The following is a 23,659-nucleotide window of genomic DNA, read 5'->3' as shown; positions in this document are numbered from 1 at the left end:
TTGGAGGCAGTGGATGGCAGCACTCGCCCACCCTCTGCCTGCCCTGCCACTCTGGGCTCTGGCGCTTGCCTGCCCGACATCCTGCATTGGCGGCATGGGCTGGGAGCAGCTCTGCATGGCATAGCCGCCGACCCCCCCCCCCCGACCCTACCGTACCTGATTTTCCAATGGCTCTCCCCCTTCCGATGGATGCCATGGGCTCCGCATGCTCTCCTGTGGCCAAAGCGACTGCTCCACACGGCACATCCATTTCCAGGGCACAGGAAATGCCACTCCCCCCCCCAAAAAAACCCCAACTCCCCCCCCCCAAATATTTCCTTTAAAATGCAAAAATCTGCCCGGTTGGCCATGTTGGCCCCCCAAAAGAGGGCATGTCCAGGAAAACCTGGATGTATGGCAACCCTACAGCAAAATAGATCACACAAGTCTGGAGTTTGCTGCTCTGTGTTTTATGTGAATATCTGTCTGTTATCATGTCAACAATTCATAAGAAGGGAGACTTTGAAATTGCTCAGCAGCAGAAGCTGAGCAGGTGCACAGGTCAGCCAGTCACTGGTAACATTAATTTCTATTATTATTTCTAAATTAGCCTCTATACATATAAATTAGCATATGTAACTTTTATTGAAATCCATATCCCCACTTCCCCCAGTTTTTGTGGTGATGTGTACATTGTTACCCTAGACCCTTCTCTCTGGACTTTCTTCCTTCTTCTTCTCTTCTTTTCACGGGGCTATTGCCTGTTCTCGCCAGGGGGGGCAGCTTGAACAAAATGGGGGGGGGGCAGATAAGCCCTGCCCCACATAATCACATGACATGGCACACACACACCATGTGAATGACAATGCCCATCAACTTTGGGGGGAGCATCAAATATTTGGGGGGGGGCAAGACCCCATGGCCCCTTGTCGTTGGCTCCTATGTTTCCCACTCTCCTGCTCCCCTTGGCCCCCCCTCCCTCCCCCTCGCCGTCCCCGATGCCTCCATTCCTAGGGACCTCTTCTTCTCCAAGATCAGAGCAGGAACAGAGAATGTGCAGAGAGGAGGCGTGAGGTAAGCCAGCAGCTGGGGGTCTGAAGAGCTTGAAATTCCCCCCATTAATCTTAGAAGTCCTTATCATTGGCCGGACTGAGCTCTGTGGTGGTCCACAGGTCACAAGTTCCATTGAAATCTGTATTATAATTGCAAAAGTAGATGATCATTTACTTGAGAAGCATTGTACTAAATTCTCGCCCCGTTTTGTAAGGAGCATCCTTCCTGCTCTCTCTGTTTTTGTTTCTTTAAATAATAATAATTATTAAGCAACCCAGTGCTGCAGTTCCTCAAAGTCTGACCAGATCTCCCCATATCAAAGTTTCCAGAAGGGTAGATGAAACGCAGCAGGGCTCAGATGGAAAGCTGGCTGGTCTGAGTCATCATATACACAGCAGCTATCAGAGTAATTTAGTTACAGAGCAACCTGCATTGTAAAAAACACACTCGCAGGCCATGGTGGGCTCTCCTGGCAGGAGGCTGGACAAAGACAGAAGAGTCAGCTGAGTCGCTGGAGGGACTCAGTTGAAAGGAGGTGAGTGGCTCCTGGAGAACCCAGGACAGTCCTGGCGGCTGCTAGATTGTGATTGTATGTGTGTATGTTTGCATGTTCTGCACACCCCTCTCTTGATTCCTTTCTCTCCCCTCCTGGAGCCTGATAAAAAGCTGAAAGACTGCATGACATCACATGTCAGAGATTCCTCGTGGAGAGAAAAACCCAACTCCTCCTGCAGCTCGTTTCAAAAGGCACTGGGAGGCTTGGTCTGTCCACGTCAAGCAAAGAGAGAGCGAGAGAGAGAGGCAGAGCGCAGTTCAGTCGCCAGGCTGCACAGATCTCTCAACTTTTCCAGCAGCGAAGAGGAAGAGAAGGAATAAAACTTCTTGGGTTATTCCGAGCCGACAGTGCTACAGTGATCAGAAGTGCCTGGGCATTGGAGGAAAGAAGCAAATGACCCGGAGAGGGAGAGAAGGAGAGAGAGATCGCTATTGTGGACTGGAGGGAGTGGTGCTGTGAATTAGCAAAGAATTAGCATCCCGAGCAGTTCAGCATTACAGCAAGAGAAGCCGATGCTCCGGCTGGAAGAATCCCAGTATGGAAGAAGTACCGGCAACTCTGCCCTGGCAACTCTCTCCCTGAACTGCTGCTTCTCCTCTGACTCAGGTAACAATGGGGGGCTTCTGATCTGTAGACCCTCGGGCACATGTGAAACTGAGAAGGTGGGCCCCACACCCCACCTGGACCTGTAGGGCCACTCCTTCTAAATGATCATGGCTACCATGGGCGGTCATGACGGCTACAATATCCAAGCCACCGCCGCCATTGCAGCTGTCACCACCTTCCTCATCATCTTCACCATCTTTGGCAACATTCTGGTGATCATTGCTGTGCTGACCAGCAGGTCTCTGAAAGCCCCACAGAACCTTTTCCTGGTGTCCCTTGCGGCCGCAGACATCCTAGTGGCCACCCTCATCATCCCCTTCTCTCTTGCCAATGAGTTGATGGGCTACTGGTATTTCAGCAGGACATGGTGTAAAGCCTACCTGGCCTTGGATGTTCTCTTCTGCACAGCCTCCATCGTGCATCTCTGTGCCATCAGTCTGGACCGGTACTGGTCGGTGAGCAGAGCCATTGAGTACAACTCCAAGAGGACGCCTCGGAGAATCAAGTGCACCATCCTTGTGGTGTGGCTGATTGCGGCCGTCATCTCCTTGCCTCCGCTGGTCCTCAATGAAAACCCAAACAATGCCAAAGAGGATGCAAGGAGGTGTGAGCTGAATGAGGAGCCCTGGTACATCCTCTCCTCCAGCACCTGCTCTTTCTTTGCCCCCTGCGTCATTATGATCTTGGTGTATATTAGGATCTATTTCATAGCCAAGCGTCGAAACAAGCAGAGGACTCAGGCTAAGAAGCCCAAGACAAAGGCGGAAGAAGGGGTGCCCCAAATCATCGCCGTTCCATCTGTCGAAACCTCTCCCAAGCAGGACCAATCCAAGCCTCAGGGAGAAGGGGAGCCAAATGGACATCAGGTACCCACTCAGGAAAGTGACCAACCAGAGACCCATTGCCTCTCTACTGAGAAGTTTTCTCTTGTAAGCCAAGAGGAGAAAGACCCAGAGCCAGCAACTGCCACCAGCCCTTCTCAGTCCCTGCCTGAGAAGAAGCAATCATCTTCAGAGTGCTTTGTCCCTAGCAGCATCAAGCAGGGCAATGGACCCCCCCAGAGCTCCCCTCAGGGAATGGACACCTTGGCCACTGCGAGAGGGGAGGTCCTGCTGGTGAGGAGGGTGAAGACCCTCAGTGCCAACCCCTGGAAGAGGAAGACACACCTCAACCGGGAGAAGAGGTTCACCTTTGTCCTGGCTGTGGTGATCGGGGTCTTTGTCATCTGTTGGTTCCCTTTCTTCTTCCTCTACAGCCTCCGGGCCATCTGTCCCCCAGAGCACTGTCCAATCCCAGATAGCACCTTTAAGTTTTTCTTCTGGATTGGCTACTGCAACAGCTCCTTGAACCCTGTCATATATACCATCTTCAATCAGGACTTCCGTAAGGCTTTTAGGAAGATTCTCTGCAGGCAGTGGACTCAGACTGCCTGGTAAGACAGGCTGGGTGAGGGCAAGCAAGCAAGCAATTCAGAGCGCATGGGGACCCTTGTGGAAACGGAACTCATCATGCTATTTAAACTAAACAAAGAAAAATATATTTATTTGTTGGCTTTTGTGTTTGTAGAAAGGGGAGTGAGGTGAGTGCTGGATAGAAACTGGCTTTTCAGGCAGTCGATTTTAGTTCAGCTATCTCTGTCTGTGTGTGTATAATGCAGACCCACACCCATATGTTCCGCCAACATATTTTTTTTCACCAAAAGATTATGTGCCAATGCCAAATATCTTCTGATTAGTTGGGTCAAAGGAACCTTTTTTCCTAAATCCTGTGGCTGAATGAGAGTGTGCTCAAGGGTTGCCAGCTTTGCAAACGATCCCTGTTGCTGTGCCTTTAACAGCAGCTTGATCTGCAGGGATTAGCAGGTGATAATGTTTTTCTCTTCATGCTGCAAAAAGCTTCCTGTGCGATTCCTGCAGACTAAGATGCTGTCAAGGCAAAGGAGCAACCCTGGCAAATTTCCTCGCCTCCTGACCACTTGGCAGCCTCCTGTGCCATCCAGGTAAGCCACAAGAAAGTAATCAGTTAAACAGCCTAAAACTAATCCATTTAATATGTAAATGATGAACATGCTTCAGAAGAAATCTGCAAAGTGTCTATTTCTCTGCTCAGGAATCTAGGACTGAAAATTCTCTTTCAGGGGCATGTTGGCAGCTATGAAGGCATGATAGTCAGGTTGCCAACTGGCCAAAATAAAATGGATGGGACTGCTCCTGTGCCTTTGACAGAAAATTTGTATACAGGTGTCCGCATGGAAATAGTATTACTTGCTAACGCCTGCACATTGAAATGCTGTTCTTAAAGGCACAGCGCAGGCAGGGCTGGAAGCAAAAGTTGGTGGTTGAAATGGTCTGATTTATTTTTTTTAAGGGTGATTTGAGCCAAATGTTGATGTTTATTGTTTTTGATTGCAGCCAGCTATTGGGAAATTCCCTGGACGGTGCTTTTTGACATGGTAGGCTTGTTAGCTTTTAAAAATCAGCTCTGCTCCTGTATCTTTAAAGGCAGAACGATTTGGGGAAATTTAGAAAGGCAAGCTTTTGCAGCTCTTTAAGCTGCTGTTAAAAGCACAAAAGCAGCCCTGTTTAAAAATAGCAGCAGCAAAGTAGCAACCTGGGTTGTTTTTATTGTGTTTCCTTTTCCTTTGCTTCTGGAGTCCTCGCAGATAACATCAAATATTTCTGCATTGGAAGTGGTTGGACTAGATGATCCTTGGGGTCTCTTCCAACTCTGATTCCAAATTCTTCCCATGGAACATGTGCATGGAAGGGTAGGCACTGACTTCTAAATCAGGAAAGCAAAGTCCTCTAAGACACCAGATGCTTTTTGCTACTATTTAGGGTTGGCAACTGACTAAGAAGAAAACTCCAGTCTGGTCTGTGTTTTGACCTTCAAGAGCAGCTTGATCTGTAGAAATCAACAAAGTCCCCTTGAGCTATAGGCTGCCTATTGCACACAGTTTAAAGGGCTATTGAAGGCACAGCTGAAGTGGCCCTTTGAAAATTTGGCAGCTAGGTTACTATGTTCGGAGGAAGGGTTCAGGTGTGCAAAATTGGCCTGAGCTGTGTTAATGTGGAAGGAGGAAACACATTCACACGTGGAGGTGGGCAGAAGAGGAGGGTTCCTACTCCAGCACAAAGTCCAGTTTTGTTGGTATGGGTTTGTAGTAGTCCTATTGAAATTAATTGACATGTCTAACTTAGGTCCATTAATTTCAATGGGTCTACACTGAGTAGAAGTTAGTTGGATGCAGACCTACATCCCCAAGGACTGCAGCATTGAATGGAAGCCTTTGACGGACTACTGCCCCCCAGTTAAAGAAACCATAGTTGATTAACTTATGAGTTTTAGTTGATCGCTTAATGAAAGCTGCTATATGTATGAGAAAAGAACAAAGTGCTTTTTTTTTAATATTGTCTTTGAGTTTGGAGCAGGTTTTTGGAAAACTTGTGGTCTTTCAGAGTTTGTTGGCTCTCCATTATCCAGGCTCCTGGGAACTGGAGGCCAACAAACTCAGGATGGCCACAGGTTCATCAACTTTGGTTAGTGGATGCATGTGTGGATCACAGCAGACTCCATCATAAAGAAGGCCTTCTCCCTCTTCTCCCACACAGCCAAGAGCCTATCTAGTCCAGGATTCCATTTTCACAGTAGCTGGCCAGATGCCTATGGGAAGCCTGCAAGCAGAACAAGAGTGTGAGAGCCCTCTCCACACTTGTGAGCCTCAGCTTTAAGTTTTATTCAGAAGCATCTTACCTCTGATAATGGAGGCAGAATATAGCCTTACTCTCCATGAATTTATCTAATCCTCTTTTAAAGTTGCCCACTATGCCCTGGGTCTAGTCCTGGGTAGTTGATACCAGTTAAAGAGCATATATGTGAAACAATGTTTTTTTGTCCTACCAAGCATCACTTCGCGCTGGCCTGCTTTGAAGTGCATTTGCCATTTTGCTTTTTATGTTTTACCTGTGCTGAGCAATTAGTTATCAGCAAACTTTTCTACCTCACTGATCACCCTTAATTCTTGATGGTTTATGAACAACTTAAGAAGCACAAGTCCCGGTTCCAGCCCTTGGGGTCTCCTTTCTATATCACTCCATGGGGAGAACTCTCCCTTTATTCCTGCTCGGCTTCCTGTTTTGTTCTAATCCGGAAGAGGTCCTCTCCTCCTTTTCTGCTATTGCTAAGCTTGCTAAGGAATCTGTGGTGACAGACTTCACAAAAATCCTTGGCAAAACTACACAGTGTTGATGGCTCAAGCACCTCACCCTCTAAGCGTACTGATACTCTCAAAGAACTCTGAAAGGTTAGTGAGACTATTGCAGAAATCGTGCTGGTTTTGCTTCAGCAAGACTTAACTCTTCTATATGCTTGCCAATTCTGTCTCTAGTAATGCTCTCCACCAGTTTTCCTGAAACAGATGTTAATTACCCAGATTCCCCCTGGATCCCTTTTGGAAAATTAGTGTTACATTCTGAAATGGTGCTTGACACCTGCAGTATTTTTAAGTACTTACATTTAAATAATGTTTAAAATGTTAAATCTGCTGATCAGTTACATGGGGGACCCTTTTTAATCAATCAAAATGTTGTAATTAATCAGTCTGATTAATTTATCTGTCTTTAAAAAGTGCCGAGATCACTTGGGGAACAAAATGATGATTGCAGCGAGATGTGTGTGTCTGTGTATAATACACACATTTGAAAAAATGAGGATGAAATTTCATTCTCTTTCCCCTCTTCTACTCTGGAGGACAGAATGCCTCTCCTCAGGGTTGACCCAAGACATTTGCTGCCTGAGACAAAGGAGAAGATGGGGTCCCCCCCACACTTCCACATGCAGAAGCCAAACAGGACTGGTAGCTGAATCTTACTTGAATATTGGCAAGACTATAGCCGGTTGTGTGGCTCACACAGCTCTTGTCTCGAAAGGGGGCTCAGGAGGAACAGCCATGAGGCTGCCCCACTGCCCCCCAGTATCTGCCACCTGGGACAGTTTCCTAACTCTGCCTAATGGTCAGTCTCAATCTTGCCTGTACTCAAGTGCTTTTAGTTGATTAATCAAGGTCGTAGTCCTGTGCTTCCAGCCACGGCAGAGCTCAGTGGAGGAAGAGTCCTGGCTGGAGGCAGAGTCCATATGCAAGGTCCGGTCCAGTCCAAAGGTCTGGACTATCTCAGTTCACGCAGTTCCAGGGGTCAAGAAAGCTGAGGTTCTGAAGTCACGAGAAGCAAGAAGCAGCCCAGTCTGGCCAAGAACAACAAATGTTGTTTCCAGCAACTGGCCGAGGCTGGAAGTCCTGCTTAAGAAAGCTGGAGCCTGCTGGTTCTCATCAGGAGCAAGAAGGCTGATCAGCAGTAGGTGGAGTCACTTCACCTTCTGCTCCTTCAGGCTGCTGCTCAGCAGGTGAAGCCATTTCCTGGCCCAGGACAATCAAGCATGGTTGAAAGCATAAGCACACTTTCCAGGGAATATATTCCACTCCAGGCTGGCCCTACCATTAGGCGGAGTGAAGCAGCCACTTGAGGCAGCAGGATTTGGGGTGTCACGAAAAGGCAGCAAATTGTTAGCTAATTAATTTATTTATTATAATTGTAACTATATTTCAGGGAGAGGAAGAGGGCTTGTAGCATTTTCTACCTCATGCGCCAACATTCCAGTGGGGTGGGGTAAATTTTCTGCTGTTCCTCAGGCAGCAAAGTGCCTGAGCCCATTGAAACCAATGAAATTTACTTCTGAGTAATACTTGCAATTGTACTGGAATATTTATTTCATCAGCTGATAGCCCTAATTTCTAGTTTTCAGTTAACCCTGAACAGGTTGCTGCTGCTGTTTTTTCAAAATCAGTGTCCTATCTCATTCCTACTAGCTATCAACCATTTTGAATTAAAACTCTTTTCCCCTGGAGATTTTCCTCTTTCGCCAGCCAGTTCCATGAGGGGAAGAAGTTCCACAGGTGCCCCTTTCCCAAACTGTACTGACACAGAATAGCCCTGCAGAGTAGGGGGGGAAGCCCTCTTTCCCCTTAACAGCGCTGTCAACTTTCTAATGGTTTTGCTCCTGTGCCTCTAAGGGCAACTTGATGTGGAAAAGTGAAGCAGACAAAAGCTTTTCCTCAGCTGGAGAGAGTGGAGGAGAAAGCTTTGCCTGAGGTACAGGACAAAAGGTCAGTAAAAACATAAAAGGGTGGAGGTCCGGCCCTCCTGATGCAAATGTAGGTTTGCCAACCTTTTTGACAAGGTTCCTTTGTCTTTAACAGATATCTTACATCCTTCAGAGTTTGGGGGTGGTGGTGACTGAAGGAAGTCTCAATGCCAATATTTTGCAGTCTGAATTCTAGAGATTTGTACTTTTGACCATTTTCATTAGTCTAAACTAGCCTTCCGCAACCTAGTGCATTTCTAGGTGTGTTTTTTTGGACAGCACAGCTGATGGCAGTTGTAGTTCAAGACTTCTGGGGTGGGGCAGGGGGCACCAGGTTGGGGAAGACTGAGCATAAGAAAACTGGAAAGCTCTGCTGATGTAGCCTAGCTTCTCTCTCATAGTTTTGTTCTTTCTATGGGTCATTAAAGAAAAAATTGAGGAAACCAATTTCCTGAAATACTTCTCTCACATCTGAATATATAAATTTGCTAACCGTTTCTTTCCAAAATATGTGCCTCATTTGTATTTGCATGGTTATGTTCCACATGGGTCCTATTGATCTTTTTTCTGAGTCCTAAAAGCAAGATTTGTACTATGGATCTGTCCCAAATCTCCTCTCCTTCCACCCCCAAAATAAATGCAACATTATTAATTTTTTTCAAAATGCATTTTACATCTCTGATATACATCTCAGAATAATTCTCTGAATTCTGTGTGGGAGGCAAATATGAAACGGATAAAGTGATTTCTATATTCTAAATTGGGACTTTTGAGATTCTGCCCCATATGATAAACTGGCTTAATGAGGCTTCCTCAGTCAGAAGGTGGACAGCTAGTGATAAAAAAAATAGCTAGCAGCAATTTTTTTACAATCAAGGCCCAGCAGAGTTGGCTACTGTTATAAGCGGGTCCTGAGACCCACAAAATAAATTCTGAATGAAGTTGGTGAAGCAGCAAAAAGTTTATTGATTATGAAATGTTCTTGCAGGAGCAGGTGTCCAGTAGGCACACTCTAAAATTGGCAAAACACAAGCTTATATCCGGAAGCACAGGCTCCTCCCTTGTTCCCCCATTGGCTGGGTATGTGCAAGGTTTACACAACCTGCTAATTCAGGGGTCAGCAAACTTTTTCAGCAGGGGGCCAGTCCACTGTCCCTCAGACCTTGTGGGGGCCGAACTATATTTTGAAAAAATAATGAACGAATTCCTATGCCTCACAAATAACCCAGAGATGCATTTTAAATAAAAGCACACAATCTACTCATGTAAAAACATGCTGATTCCTGGACCACCTGTGGGCCAGATTTAGAAGGCGATTGGGCTGGATCCGGCCCCCGGGCCTTAGTTTGCCTACCCATGGCCTAATTAGACTACTAAAATCCCCACCCTTGTTGATATCTCCCATTAGTCTGAATTCGATAGTCATCACCCGTTTATCTTTCTCCTTATTTGGTCCATGTCTCTATGTTTTTACACATTGACTCAAACGATAAAGCCACTAACGGACCACTAACGAGCTCTATATCTGCCAAAGCATACAAATAAACCGTAATCCAGCTGCAAGCTGTCCTATCTATGAGCACACTAACCACAAACCGTTATAAAGATATAAAGATACAGTGGTACCTCGGTTTTCGAATGTAATCCATTCTGGAAGACGGTTTAAGTTCGAAAACCAAAAACTGAAAGCGGAAGCCTCAAAATGAAAAATTCAAAGCGGAAAATTCAAAACGGAAGCTGTGTTTCATGTTTGGCTTCCGAGGCGCGATCGAAAACAGAGGTACCACTGTATAAGCAGGTCTGTGCTATCTTTAGTCATCTAGCAGTTGCAACATCTGTGAAAAAGCAACATTATTATTCCTCAAAGCTACACACACCTCCACTGTTGGAGGCAGTACAGTAGGCTTCTCTGAATTTCAGTTGATGGGAATCACAAGTGAAGGGAGGGCTGTTATTGTGCCTGGCTTGCAGGCTTCTCACAGGCCTCTGGTTAGGGTTGGGTTGCCACCTTTGTTCTGGCAAAATATAGGGTGGGGCAGGGCAGTTGGTGGACAATCCCCCCCCCCCCAATCTGGCGCTGAAGTGACTTCTGGCAATCCATTACAATCTATTGCAGCCTAACCGGACGGCCTCTCTGGAATTTGTCACACACGCACACATATACATGAATGTGTGAATCTGTCTGTGCTTTGGCTACCCAGAGCTTAACTAGATGACCTTTCACACACCCTTTCAAAACACAGGCATTTGGAGAGGATTCCTAACTTGGAAGTCCTGAAATACAAGACAAAACTGTTTCAATACAGTTTAAAATCCAGAACTGGACACAATTGTGGTCTGACCAAGGCAGAATAGAGTGGTACTATCAGAAGGGCAGCAGTTCAAATCCGTGAAATGGAGTGAGCTCCCATTGCTCTGTCCCAGCTCCTGCCAACCTAGCAGTTCAACAGCATACCAGTGCAAGTAGATAAATAGGCACTGCTGTAAATGGTGTTTCCATGCGTTCTGGCACACACCACAGTGTCCCATCGCAGCAGAAGGAGTTTAGTCATGCTGGACACATGACCTGAAAAGCTGTCTGCAGGCAAATGCCAGCTCCCTCGGCCTGAAATCGGAGATGAGCGCCACACCTCATAGTCAATTTCAACTGGACTTAACTGTCCAGGGTCCTTTATCTTTTGTTGTTGTTGTTTAGTCATTTAGTGGTGTCCGACTCTTCGTGACCCCATGGACCAGAGCATGCCAGGCACTCCTGTCTTCCACTGCCTCCCGCAGTTTGGTTAAACTCATGCTGGTAGCTTCGAGAATACTGCCCAACCATCTTGTCCTCTGTCGTCCCCTTCTCCTTGTGCCTTCCATCTTTCCCAACATCAGGGTCTTTTCCAGGGAGTCTTCTCTTCTCATGAGGTGGCCAAAGTATTGGAGCCTCAGCTTCAGGATCTGTCCTTCCAGTGAGCACTCAGGGCTGATTTCCTTCAGAATGGATAGGTTTGATCTTCTTGCAGTCCATGGAACTCTCCAGAGTCTCCTCCAGCACCAGAATTCAAAAGCATCCATTCTTTGGCGATCAGCCTTCTTTATGGTCCAGCTCTAACTTCCATATATCACTACTGGGAAAACCATGGCTTTAACTATACGGACCTTTGTTGGCAAGGTGATGTCTCTGCTTTATCTTTACCTACCACTTTAAACAGTCATGACTCCTTCCAAGCAATTCTGAGACCTGTAGTTTGTTAAGGATGCAGAAAGTCATAAGGTAACTCCTATTCCTCTCCCAGAGCTATAGTTCCCTGAGTGCCTTAGCAACCAATTCTTCTTCTGGCCCAACAGCACCAGAGAGCCAAGTGGCTGTTTTGGGAGACAGCATTTTGGGCAAGACCAGTGAAAGAGAGGAAGCAAGAGACTTGAGTAGCTTATCCCTTGCAGAGGATTGGTGCTGCTCAGGATGAGTGTGCTTCACCAGTATCCATCTAGGCTGGCAACTTGTGAGCCAGCAAGCTGCATTTTGGCACAGGGGTTGGAGAACCTGCAGCTCTCCAACTGTCATGGGACTATTGTTCACATCGTCCCTGGCCATTGATTGTGCCGGCTGGGGTTGATGTGAGATGGAGTCCTACAGTGCTCCATCCTTGCCTTAGTAGGTCCAGTTTGGCCCAGTGGACAACAGTTGCCAAACTCTAACAAAGGAGGCTGTTTGAGCTTGCTCTTAAAGTGTGACACAGCCAGTTAATTGTGCTGAGGACGAGATCTGCTGTTAGGAGAGAGCACATTCATTGGGCTTACAGAGTAGCTTGGCATATCTGTTTATTTCTCGTTTCCTGCCCTCATCTACTAAGCAAGATGGTGATATAAGATTGTATTGCTATAAACAGCAGGGAATTCATTTCCGTTCTGCGTCCTCCATCATACTTGTAGCAAAATCAGAAGTGTTCCGTACAAATAATGGCTTTCAGAGCAGACTATAGTGACTGCAGTGCTGTCCCTTTCCAAATCTGTAGAGTTCAATGCACTTTACAGAGCAACATTCCTTGTATAATAATGAGTGATTGTGGCAGAAGTGTTTTTCCCCATGTCAAGTGTCAAGCTGTATAATCATGGCAGTTTATGCTATGTGCCAAGACATATTCCAAACCGAAGAAGCCTCAAAATTCTCTGCTCAGAGTAAACAAGGCAGGTTTGCTTATTTTCTGCAAACTTTGCTTGGAATTAAGTGGAAAGATTTGCTCTGGAAGTGCCTCGCTCTTGCTCCTTGCTAATGGGATGAGGTTGCCAACTTCTCAAGTGACATCTGTAGCTGTGCCATAAACAGTGGCTTGAGATGCAAGAATTGGCAGGTGTTGTTTTTTAGGGCCTAGAGCCTGCTAATTTCTGCCTTTCAAGCAGTTGTAGGTGGCAGTCAGGGGAGAGGGGTCCCTTAGGGCAAGTGGGGTACTGCTGCCCCACGAAACACTGTCTGCCCTCAGTCACCACCTGCCTGCCTTCTTACTTGCACCCATTCCAAAGGAATGGCACTGCTTGTCAGCTCTGTCCTCCTTAGTCTATGAGTCGGCTCTGTCTATCGTTGGCTCTGGCTCCTCCTACTGTTGGTTCCCCTGTCTTCCGCCCTACAAGCCCAAATGGGCAGCACCCAGTTGAGCAAATCTCTTTATGTTGAAGACTTTGGACATAGAAGAGTGAGAGGAAATGAGAGAGGAAAGAGGGAATGTCATCTCTGGCAACAGGACTTCAGCAGCCAGCATCCTTTAGGAAAACGATTTACTAATGAGCGGCCAAGGCTGATTTTTAGGGGATTTGTGGGTATTTGCCTTGATTCTATTAATTTTGCATGCTTTATACATAGAATTCAAGAGGTTTTAGCATTTATTTTTTAATGGCCAGTGTTGTGCGGGTCATGTGACACCTGCAATGGAAATGGAGGTTGCCTGGAGATTGCATCTACCTTTTAACAAGGTGTATGCAGGTGGGGCTGAGAGACAGAAAAAGATAGTGAGTGTAATGAGCTACTCTGCCTCCTGCTTTATTTGTGCATTAAAAAGTAAATGCACACTGTGTAGGTTGTCACTAGGTTGCTAACCTTACCTACTATGGTAGCAGGGGCAAAAAAGCCTTCTCTCTTGCTTTAGCAGACATGGGAAGCTGTCTTTCTGTGGAGGCAGCCCGTGGGTCCATCTGGCTTACTACTGTCCATATCAGCCTTTGCCAACCTGGTGCCCTGCAGGTGTAGCTGGACTGCAACTGCCATTGGGGGGCCATGGGACTGGCAAAGGCTGACCTGTGTTGAGTGGCAGTAGATCCCAAGGAGTTTCAGAAAGGAGGGGGAGTGATGGGACTTTGGTGAGAATGAGGAAGCAGTGAAGTGGCAGCCATCTCTCTGCTGGATATACTTGGTTAAAGATCACAGTGTAATCCTTTGGTTATCGCCTGGCCAACCCCCAATCCTTTTGCAATCTGGTACCTTTTCAGAGGTTAAGGACTACAACTCCCTTCAGGCCCAGCCAGTGAAGCTGCATGATGCTGGAGTTGATGGGAGCATAGCCATGCTGGCTGGGGATTATGGGAGTTGTGGTCCAAAACACCTGGATGGCGCCAGGTTGGCAAGGGCTGTTCTCATGGCTAATGGCCAGCCTGTACTTAGTGTATCTGCACCACAAGCTTAAAATGCAGCGACTTCGTTCCTCTGCCACTGCATTCAAGGCTGCATTTGCAGAGTGTGGCTCACATCGGAGAGGGGGCGGGGTGTCTTCCCCTGATGTGCGTGACCTCTCTGGTACCCTCCAGGCCCTCAGAAAATCCTAACCATGAAGCTGTTGTCTGCACACATGCACTCATCTGAGCATGCACAACGGCTGTCTCAAATGTACACACCATCCTTAAGGAGGAAGTGAAGGGGGCTTAATTTTTCTAGTTGGATTGAAGCTGGTTTGAGGGGGGGACGCATCAAGCAGCGTTACTTGTTGAGAAACTATGGGATTGATATAGATTGTGGCTGATATTGCAACATGTGGCTTCAAAAAGTGGGAGGGCACAGGATGCAGAGTAAGCTGCGGTGTGAACATACCCACAGTCATACCCCTTTGTTGATCAGAGGGGGCATTTGGTCTCTGAACTAAACACACCTGGACAAATTATGCTGCCATTCAGATCATCCAGCCAGATCACCAACGAAAAGTCAGATCACTGAAAATAAGAGGAGACTCAAATCGCTGCACCAGCTTTTGCCTCCGTCTTCACCTGTGTGCTGGAGAATGCGTAATGGTGGGGTTCTCTTAGCCCTCGTATGTACTCCGTGAATGTGATTTTTCTCCCACCCCCTTGTATGTACAAAAAGAAAACGGGGAGGGGGGAGTCCTACAAGCTATTTTAACAATAAAAGATATTTTGTAATAAGTAAGTGTTGAGTCTCATTATGGGAAGGTGATGATATTTGTCTCTGTGTGGCTGTGAGTGGCTCAGCTGTTTGGTTTAATATGCGGTATAATGCTTTGTGCCCTCTAAAGAGGCGTTAATATGAAGGAAATATTTTTTAAAGTTATCTTTCAAATTTTCTTTCACAAATTAGAGTTTATTTTCTCTGAATGGGAATTGCAGTTGACAACAAGGATGGACAGTGCAGGATTTAAGGATTCTGGGGAGCAAGTCTGAGAAGGGAGGTACAGAATTTGCTAGGCTACTTCTAAATAATAATACTTTGCATTTACGCACCACAATTTTTGCCAACCTCATGTTCTCCAGGTGGTTTGGACCACAACTCCTGCCAGCCCCAGGCAGCCTGGCTGTATGTTTCTGAGTGTCTGAAGCGGGTCAGGTTGTGGGTGGCTGCCGTTCTGACTAAGCAGGGCTATGAAGAAAGTGGGAACTAGAACTCCATGAGTGTTCTTAGAAAATGGTTCAAAGGGGCAGAGAGAGGACAAAGCTGCAGGCACCTGAGGGTGCAAATTCAGGTTGCGCAAGTATAGGTGATTGGGAGTTCTTGCACAACAAACCTGCTTCCCCCCAAAAAATCAAATTTTTTGCAAGGCAGAAAATGATGGGGAAATGCACTGGAAAGTGTGGGATAATATTCCTTGCTTTGACACCACTCTCTGTAAGCAAACTGGAATGAATGCTCAATAAACAGGTCACCAGGGAGCACCCTCGGTCTCTGGGTTGGGTTGGGTTTGTTAAGAGGTTGCAAAGGATTGCTAACTGGAGTTTCTGAATCCACACCAAATTATAACCCCCAGTTCCTTGGGGGGAATCATGACAGCTAGTGGATTGAAAACCAAGATACGGTGGTAGAACAGCTATGCCTGTTAAATGGGATTGCACCATCATTATTTGTTTTGCTGTCTCTCCTGGGGAGACATCTGTCCCTTTAGGACAGGCCAACAGAACTTGTGGCTGCTGGCCCGTTGCTGATTTCAGTCTGGTGACTGGCAGAAATCCAACAGATGCAACTCTCCCTAACAGTGATGGGGAAAGTGTCATTTCTTTTATTTCTGCCTGTCATTAAGCTGCTGAAAGAGCTCCTGTGGATGATGTTGACCACAGTGTGATGTGTGATGACCGGTACATGACCTTGCTTGAAGTCAGCAATTGGCCATAACCTGATTCCTTCATTGACACCCCTCAGATACTTTCTGGAGACCTTTCTGTTTATTTAAAGATAAGCACACACATTTCAGTTTGCTGATAACACAGCTCTGCAATGTAACATGGGAAGAGAGCCGAGAAGAATGCTTGCAAAAATAATAATAATTGTATATACACATTTTTTTAAAGAACAGAATGTTTCCATGGTCAAGATGAGTTATTTATAGAATTAACTACGAGCATCACATTCAAGGAGCCTCCAAGCCTTGGACAATCTCAGAATCCAAATTGTTCTCAAGGAGCCTTGCATGTCAGCAGCTTGAGACCCAAGTGCTAATTATCTCTATAATCAGCGCTGCTCATTATCAGGGGTGGAGAAGCTTGTGTGGAGTGTCTGATACAGCTTTTCAGCACTTGCCTTCCTTCCTTTCCTTTTAACAGGCAGTGCACCAAGTTTCTAGACCTCAGGATTCCCTTATCTATTTGGGCTGCATTCCTACTGATAAATAAGGGGGTTGACTTTTGCTGCCAAACTCCCCAAGTGACTGAGTCCCCTGAGTCCATGATCAGTCAGAGATGGATGGAGTCAAGGATCCAGAGAAAGCAAGGCAGATCTTTATTTTCTGTTGCAACAGAGTTCCCTCCCCTCCTTGCAAGGGGCCATGAGAGACCAAGAGCAAAGTATGCAGGAACCTTTAAAGACTTTTGAAATTGCCCACCCTTTAGCCCAAGACCACCCAAAAAGCATACATACATCACAGAAGGAGGTGGTCTCCTACAAAAATTTGAGAGTGTTGCTTCTCTCCTGTCTGCCAGGATACCTGATAATGGTATCTGAATGCATATCCTGGGTAGCTGGGCCATTCTTTTGAGATGGTAAATACTTCAGTTCCTGAATCTCTTATTTACAAATTCATACCTATTGATAGTCTGCTCAGCTTAACAGAAATTTGCCATGCTGGATTTGCAGGTAAGCCCCCTAGATTCCAGGCAGTATTGTTAATGGGATTTGCAAGTGAAAAGACAATTGGAAAGCTTTCCCCGTTTACTCCTACTGCAGAGGAACATTTTAGGTCACTTTGGGAGAGTCAAAATGGCTTCAGGATTGCTCTCCTGTAATATTTCAGACGTGTGGTTTATATACTTACGTATGAGTGTTTACCTTGTGCATTTATGAACATTTATTTTATATTTGATACCTTAGAATGCTTGTAACACTATATTATCACGGAGCTGCAGGGTGGAAAACAAAATGGTCAGCAGAAATAGCAACACATAGTTCAGGAAAACACGGTCACTTTAAATAGCTTCCAATCGGAGCCATTCAATGCCTGTCCCAGATAGAAGCGTATCTGGTGAACAGCCAGGGGAAGCAACTTCCCTAAACACGAAGCAGCAACAGGAAATGCCCGGGGTGGGGGGAGAGGGGGGGCTCATGCAGCTTGAAGTGTTAATAAAAAATATTTCTTTTCCTTTCAATCTGAAAGATCCTAGTGCGAGGGAGAAGAAGCCATGTAGTGGTTTAAGGCTGTCTTCGGCAACCTGGTGCTCTCCAGATGTTTCTGGACTCCTCCTCCCGTCAGCCCCATCCAGGAAACCTGTTTAACTGTGACTACTGCCGAACTGAAGAACTCTGGGATTCGTAGTCCTGTCCTGTGAAAGGGCCTACCAAAAATCCCTGCACTACAATTCCCAGGATTCTCTGGAGAGCATTGTGATCATTAAACTGGTTTGAAACCGTTTTAGATTTGCAGTGCAGTTTTTCCCATGCATTCTCCCTCCATGCAGAAAGCTGTGGGGTGAGATTGAAGGACCCGCTGCAACTGTTATTTTCAAGTTCTCATAGCAGAGCATGCATCCCTCTCAGGGGTTAAATCCTGAAGCTTGGGGGCTGGTGCTTTCCAGCATGCAACAACAGGCGCTATGGGAATATCTGCTCTGAGCAAGCAACCACTTCCCACACAGCTTCCCCGTTTTGCACCTCTGAGGGTTCCCACAGATCCTGGAGGAATCCCTTCCCCACCCCAGAGCGAAAGAGCAGCTGGCAACACCCACCAGCTCCTCCAAGCCACCTCCCTGCCCCAAAGGTGGGTGCCACCACTTGGAACAGGCTAGGGGCTGTTTTCTTGGAAAGACCTGAAAACCTTGACTGTTGCCACTGGCTTTTCCTTGAAATTGGGTGACCTTGTATATATTACAGGGTGGGGGGAGGACAGAATAAGATACAGATTAGCATTTGCAGATTTATATGTAAATATGCAAATTTAGAAATAATTACTATACCTCTTCATTCTTATGTCTGTTAATTGTGGGTGGACAAATTCAAGGCCCAGTCCTCTGAACATCTCCCTTCTTAGGGTTATCTTCCTATAAAGGTAAAGGGACCCCTGACCGTTAGGTCCAGTTGTGGCCGACTCTGGGGTTGCGACGCTCATCTCACTTTACTGGCCGAGGGAGCCAGCATACAGCTTCCGGGTCATGTGGCCAGCATGACTAAGCCGCTTCTGGCGAACCAGAGCAGCGCACGGAAACGCCGTTTACCTTCCCGCCGGAGCGGTACCTATTTATCTACTTGCACTTTGATGTGCTTTCGAACTGCTAGGTGGGCAGGAGCAGGGACCGAGCAACAGGAGCTCACCCTGTCACGGGGATTCAAACCCCCGACCTTCTGATCAGCAAGTCCTAGGCTCTGTGGTTTAACCTACAGCGCCACCCGCGTCCCTTTATCTTCCCACAGAGGACTATTATCTGGTAGCCCCTCTAACAGTGTCCTTTTAAAAGAAGGATCTATAGCCACCCCTACATTGAAGGGTTTTAAAATATATATTCCCAGTGCTCTTTGCTGCTTTGTTTGTTTGTTTGTTTGTTTGTTACATTTATACCTCAAGTTTTCCCTGAGGAGCACAGGGTAGAGTACATATCCCACTCCCCTTTTGTCTTCACAACAACCCTGTGAGTTAGGTCACCCAGTGAGCTTCATGGCTGAGTGGGTGCATTTGAACCTTGGTCTCTCAGGTCCTAGTCCAACACTCTAACCACTACACCACACTGCATCTCTTTATGGTTTTTTTGTTCTGGGCTGGATAAGATCTGTTTGTTTTATCATTGTTGATTTATTAATTTTTGACCTGTGGTTGTATGGAACCCACTTGCAAGAGCTTTGAAATATTGCAAAGCTTATAAATATTTTGAATGAATGAGTGAATGAATGATGCTGTCCCTGGAGTTCAAAATCAGGGTTTCCTGCTGTCAAAAGGCAAAGGGTTCTCTTAAGTCGAGGACTATTGTCACCAGTGCATCCACAGATGATGATGATTGATTAAATTTATATACCACCCTTTGCCTCCGACCACAAGGCAGTTTGCAACATGCAGCACAAATGTCAGTACATAATAATATAATATCTATACAACACTAACATCAAAACAATTATATAAATACAATCATACAGCTCAGAATTATGAAATAAAATACAGATTGTCATAAGAGCAACAGCATTAAAAATAAGGGAAGAGAAAGTCAGCAGCAAAATACAAAAAAACAGTTCATGAATACAGAATATTCTCTCAAAGCTGGCTTTGAATCCTGGCTCCTCACAGAAAAGGACAGACCCTCCAGCTGGCTTTCTTTGCCCACCTCCTCACCCTGGGAGTTCTTCACTTCCCTCTTACTCAGGGTCCTTCCACCTGCCACTTTCATGCGAGTGCAGCCTTTGGCCCTCAATGGTGTCCCAGAAGGGCCAACAAGAGAGGGGTCATTCTCTAGCGTGTCTTCTCCTAGATTTGACTTCCACAAGCATTGGCCCATCAATCGGCAGGTCGCCACCGGCTGCAGCATGACCAGCCTTTCTCTCCTCATCCTAAAACACACCCTCAGGGTGGGTTGAGTCCAGTTTGCCCCTTTCTGTGCAGGGTGCAGAATACTCTGGTGCCCTCCAAGCTCTTGAAACACCTCCAGGCCAGAATGTACACGTGGTTCCAGCGTCTCTGCACTCTGCCCCTGAGGACCTTCCCCTGGATCTGGGCAGCCCTGCCGGTGCGGAGGTAATGTACCCAGTTTCCTTTTAATACTCCAGAGTTGGCATTCCCTTCACACCCCTCCAAAGGACAATACCACAACATCCTGAGGAACTCCTGACATCCTCTGCCTCCCTGTGTTTTTCCAGCCCCTATAAATAGATGGGTGTGTCTGTAATAATGGCACTTCTGAGTCTTCACTTCATCAACTTCAGGAAACAAAAATGATCAAGGGACACGAAAGGACTACAATGCACTGGGCAGCAGAACAAACACGATATGTGTTTTTGTGCGTCTTAACTCATTTTAGCCTCCTGGATTTTGCTTGCTGTTGTTTTCATCTTGGCGATTGAGGAAGCAAAGTCCCCAGCACAGATGGGCCTTTGTGTTAGATCCTGGAGGGCATTCAATTTCACCAGCATGTAGTAGCTGGGTCAATCACGCCATCTTAGGTACCCAAGTCATTTACCATGGACAGTCCCTGGTGTATCAGCACCGCACCCCTATTTGCCTTGGAGGGTTGATGGCTTCTACAGCAGCCTTCTCCATGTGAATGCCCTCCAGCTATCTAGGACTACCAGTAGGCTGGAGGGCACCAGATTGGCAAAGAGAAGTTGGCTCTCAGAGTCCAGAGAGGTTGCCATTGTCTCTAGGGGACAACGCATGAGAACTAAGATACCTCCAGTGCGCAGCCATTTTGCACACTGCAGTTGCTGCCAAGATAGATTGTCAGTTTTTCAATTTAAGAAGAGGAAGAAGAGTTTGGATTTGATATCCCTCTTTCTCACTACCCGAAGGAGTCTCAAAGCGGCTAACATTCTCCTTTCCCTTCCTCACAGCAAACACTCTGTGAGGTGAGTGGAGCTGAGAGACTTCAGAGAAGTGTGACTGGCCCAAGGTCACCCAGCAGCTGCATGTGGAGGAGCGGAGACGCGAACCCGGTTCCCCAGATTACGAGTCTATCGCTCTTAACCACTACACCACACTGGCTCACCTATTTAACCTGCTGTAGGCCAGTTAACAGAGCAAACTGTCCTTGGTGCCATAACGTTTAAATCTGTGAGAAACAGGCAACCGCACAGAACAAACGCAGCTCATTGAAAATGGGAGAACATCCTTCTGCGATTTGCAGCAAGGAAAGGCCTCAGGGCAGTGACTAAGAATTGGCATGCAAAAGTGTCCCCACGTGCTTCTTTGGAAAGTTGGAGGGCAGGTCAACTTTTCATGAGCAGATGGAAGCGGGAGGGGTGAGTGGATCAGAGCACAGGCCTTAGCAGAAGCCTTTTGCTATCCTCTTTCTAGCTCAGGTTTGCATGGGAGGAAGGGCTCCATCTGACCTCCCCCCGTTTTCTGCATGGCACAGTTAGAATCATAGAATCATAGAGTTGGAAGAGACCACAAGGGCCATCGAGTCCAACCCCCTGCCAAGCAGGAACCCCTGCCAAGCAGGAACCCCCTGCCAAGCAGTTTGTAAGGAGGGTCACCATCGCTAGTGGAGACATTTCCCTGCCTTTCCTATGACTCTGTTTTGTCCTCACTGACCCACATTCAGACAGATCAAGTTTGCAAACAGGATAAAAACAATTTTGTACTTGATAAACAATATGCAATTAAATCTATGGAGTGTCACAATACATATGGGGTGTGTGAATGTCTGTGTATGCATGACAGCAACCAATTATGGCAAGGCAGGGGGATTTAAAATGTTTTTACGTATGAGCTACTTTGTCAGTAATATGCAATGGGAACTCTTTTAACCAGGTGGCTGTAAAAGGGATTAATCCATATCAGGACACATTTTCACATTTTCAGTCTAACAAAAATAAGGTTGAGGTAATTGCAAAAGGTGTTTTTTTTAATGTTAAAAAAGCAAAGCTGTTACGATACAATACTCAAATAGTATGGATGAAACTTAATTAGTGCTACTGATACTAGTAAGTGGAAAAAGCCATATGCCCAACACCTGACTTTTACCATTTTTAGCAAAGAAGGAAGCCTCTTGGGTCCTTGTGACCAGGGCAGATGATCCAGGTGGGCTTGGAGAGGTGGAGGTGCATTTGCAGAGTTGGCATTTCTGCAGTCTGGGGATCCTTCTTCAGCTCATCATGCCCACCTTTCAAGGTGCGCAATCAGAATTTTGGGAAGGTTCCATTCCAGAGGCTGGGGGAGCCAAATAACCAGTGTGCTGGGCAGTACAGGGTTGGCCCACCCATGTGGCTTGTTTCTGATGTAGAGTTTCAATCACCCCTTCTTCCTCTGTGAGTAGGAGGGGGGTGTCACCATTTTGTGGTTCATCTCATGTACCAAAATGTATTTGGCCAGTAGCAGCAAAATGCAACAAATCCATCCTGCACTGTCATCATAATTCCAAGTGTTAAGTTGTGGGTGAACATATCAGACGACACAGCGATTCTCCAATCAGCTCTTGTTTATTCACAGGTCAGAAAAGAACTGAACTGAAGGGTTCAGCCAGCCTGCTTATATAGAGCTCCAGTACAACGTAACTGTAACAACTTTCTGTAACTATCCAATCACTGAACGTCACTTTCGATCCCTTATTTGCATATGTGGACCTGAACTATCTACAGTATCCCCCTGCTGGCCCAGGGTGAGAACTTCAGTACATAACACCAAGAGACTGTGCGGTTGCTAGGTTTGACAAGCTAGCAGCGGGGCCTGATTCTGGATCCTCTTTCCTTCTTTGTAGGGCAGTTTGGAAGCTGTTTTACACTGAGCCAGTGCACTGCTCAACCTAGCCCCATGTTGACTTGCAGTGTCTCTCCAGGGCTTCACACCGGAGACTTTGCAGCTGTATTAGAAATGCTGGAGAAGAATTGGGGCCTTTTGCTTATGTGACCCCTCCAACACCTCCTCCTGCTGTTTTTCCAAGCAGCGCATTCTCTTTATTATTATTATTATTATTATTTCAAATATTTTTTTTATCTTGCTCTTCAGCATAAAATAGAAATGCTCCCATAGAATTGTACAAATAAATAATGATTAGAAGAAATACATGTTATCTTTGTGTATATGATAATTTAAACTGTCTTAAGTGTTTATTGCAGTTATTTTTTATTATATTTTTATTCCTAGTTTTTTGCTTTTGCTTTATCTTTAGTCGATATGTTTGTATATTTTGCTTTGTATTTGCATAACAACTCAAAAAAAAAAAAAAATGCTCCCAGAGAGCTAACAAATGATAAGACAGTTCCACCTCTCGGGATTACATTCCAAGAGACAGGGCATCAAAGGAAAAGGAACTGGGCGCGAGGAGGAAGGGAAAGAAAACCATTTCTTAGTTACAGTTCTTGTAATGACCACCCGGAATGGAAATATTTTAAGGAGAGGAAGAAAAGCCAAAAGGAGCAGGCTCCAGATTGCCAGTATTTCAACTCAGCACATACCGGAGCTTTAGGTTACTGCAAATAAAGTGAATCAAAGGGCTCTGTCTCCCTGCCATGACAAATCCACTTTATTTAAAAAATGCTTTTATTTAAGATTTTCTGGAACCTCAAAAGTACATACAGTGTCTCTGTTTTCTGTACATAGACTCTTCTACAGATCATAGAATCATAGAATCATAGAGTTGGAAGAGACCACAAGGGTCATCGAGTCCAACCCCCTGCCAAGCAGGAAACACCATCAGAGCACTCCTGACATATGGCTGTCAAGCCTCTGCTTAAAGACCTCCAAAGAAGGAGACTCCACCACACTCCTTGGCAGCAAATTCCACTGTCGA

General features: G+C 46.1%; 1 protein-coding gene across 1 annotated transcript; it reads left to right on the top strand.

The window, feature by feature from the left end:
* Positions 1-1,587: 1,587 nt before the first annotated feature.
* On the top strand, positions 1,588-9,108 carry ADRA2B (adrenoceptor alpha 2B). Its single transcript, XM_083454110.1, has one exon. It carries the CDS (start codon positions 2,296-2,298, stop codon positions 3,628-3,630), a length of 1,335 nt encoding a protein of 444 aa, XP_083310236.1. The 5' UTR covers positions 1,588-2,295; the 3' UTR covers positions 3,631-9,108.
* Positions 9,109-23,659: the final 14,551 nt, after the last annotated feature.

This window comes from Podarcis tiliguerta (assembly GCF_965153285.1).
Source record: "Podarcis tiliguerta genome assembly, chromosome: 8".
Lineage (NCBI taxonomy): Eukaryota > Metazoa > Chordata > Lepidosauria > Squamata > Lacertidae > Podarcis > Podarcis tiliguerta.
This window is presented reverse-complemented; position numbering and strand designations above follow the sequence as displayed.

Coding starts and splice junctions, on each gene's coding strand:
- ADRA2B (XM_083454110.1), top strand. CDS start 2,296: ATGATCATGGCTACCATGGGCGGTCATGACGGCTACAATATCCAAGCC.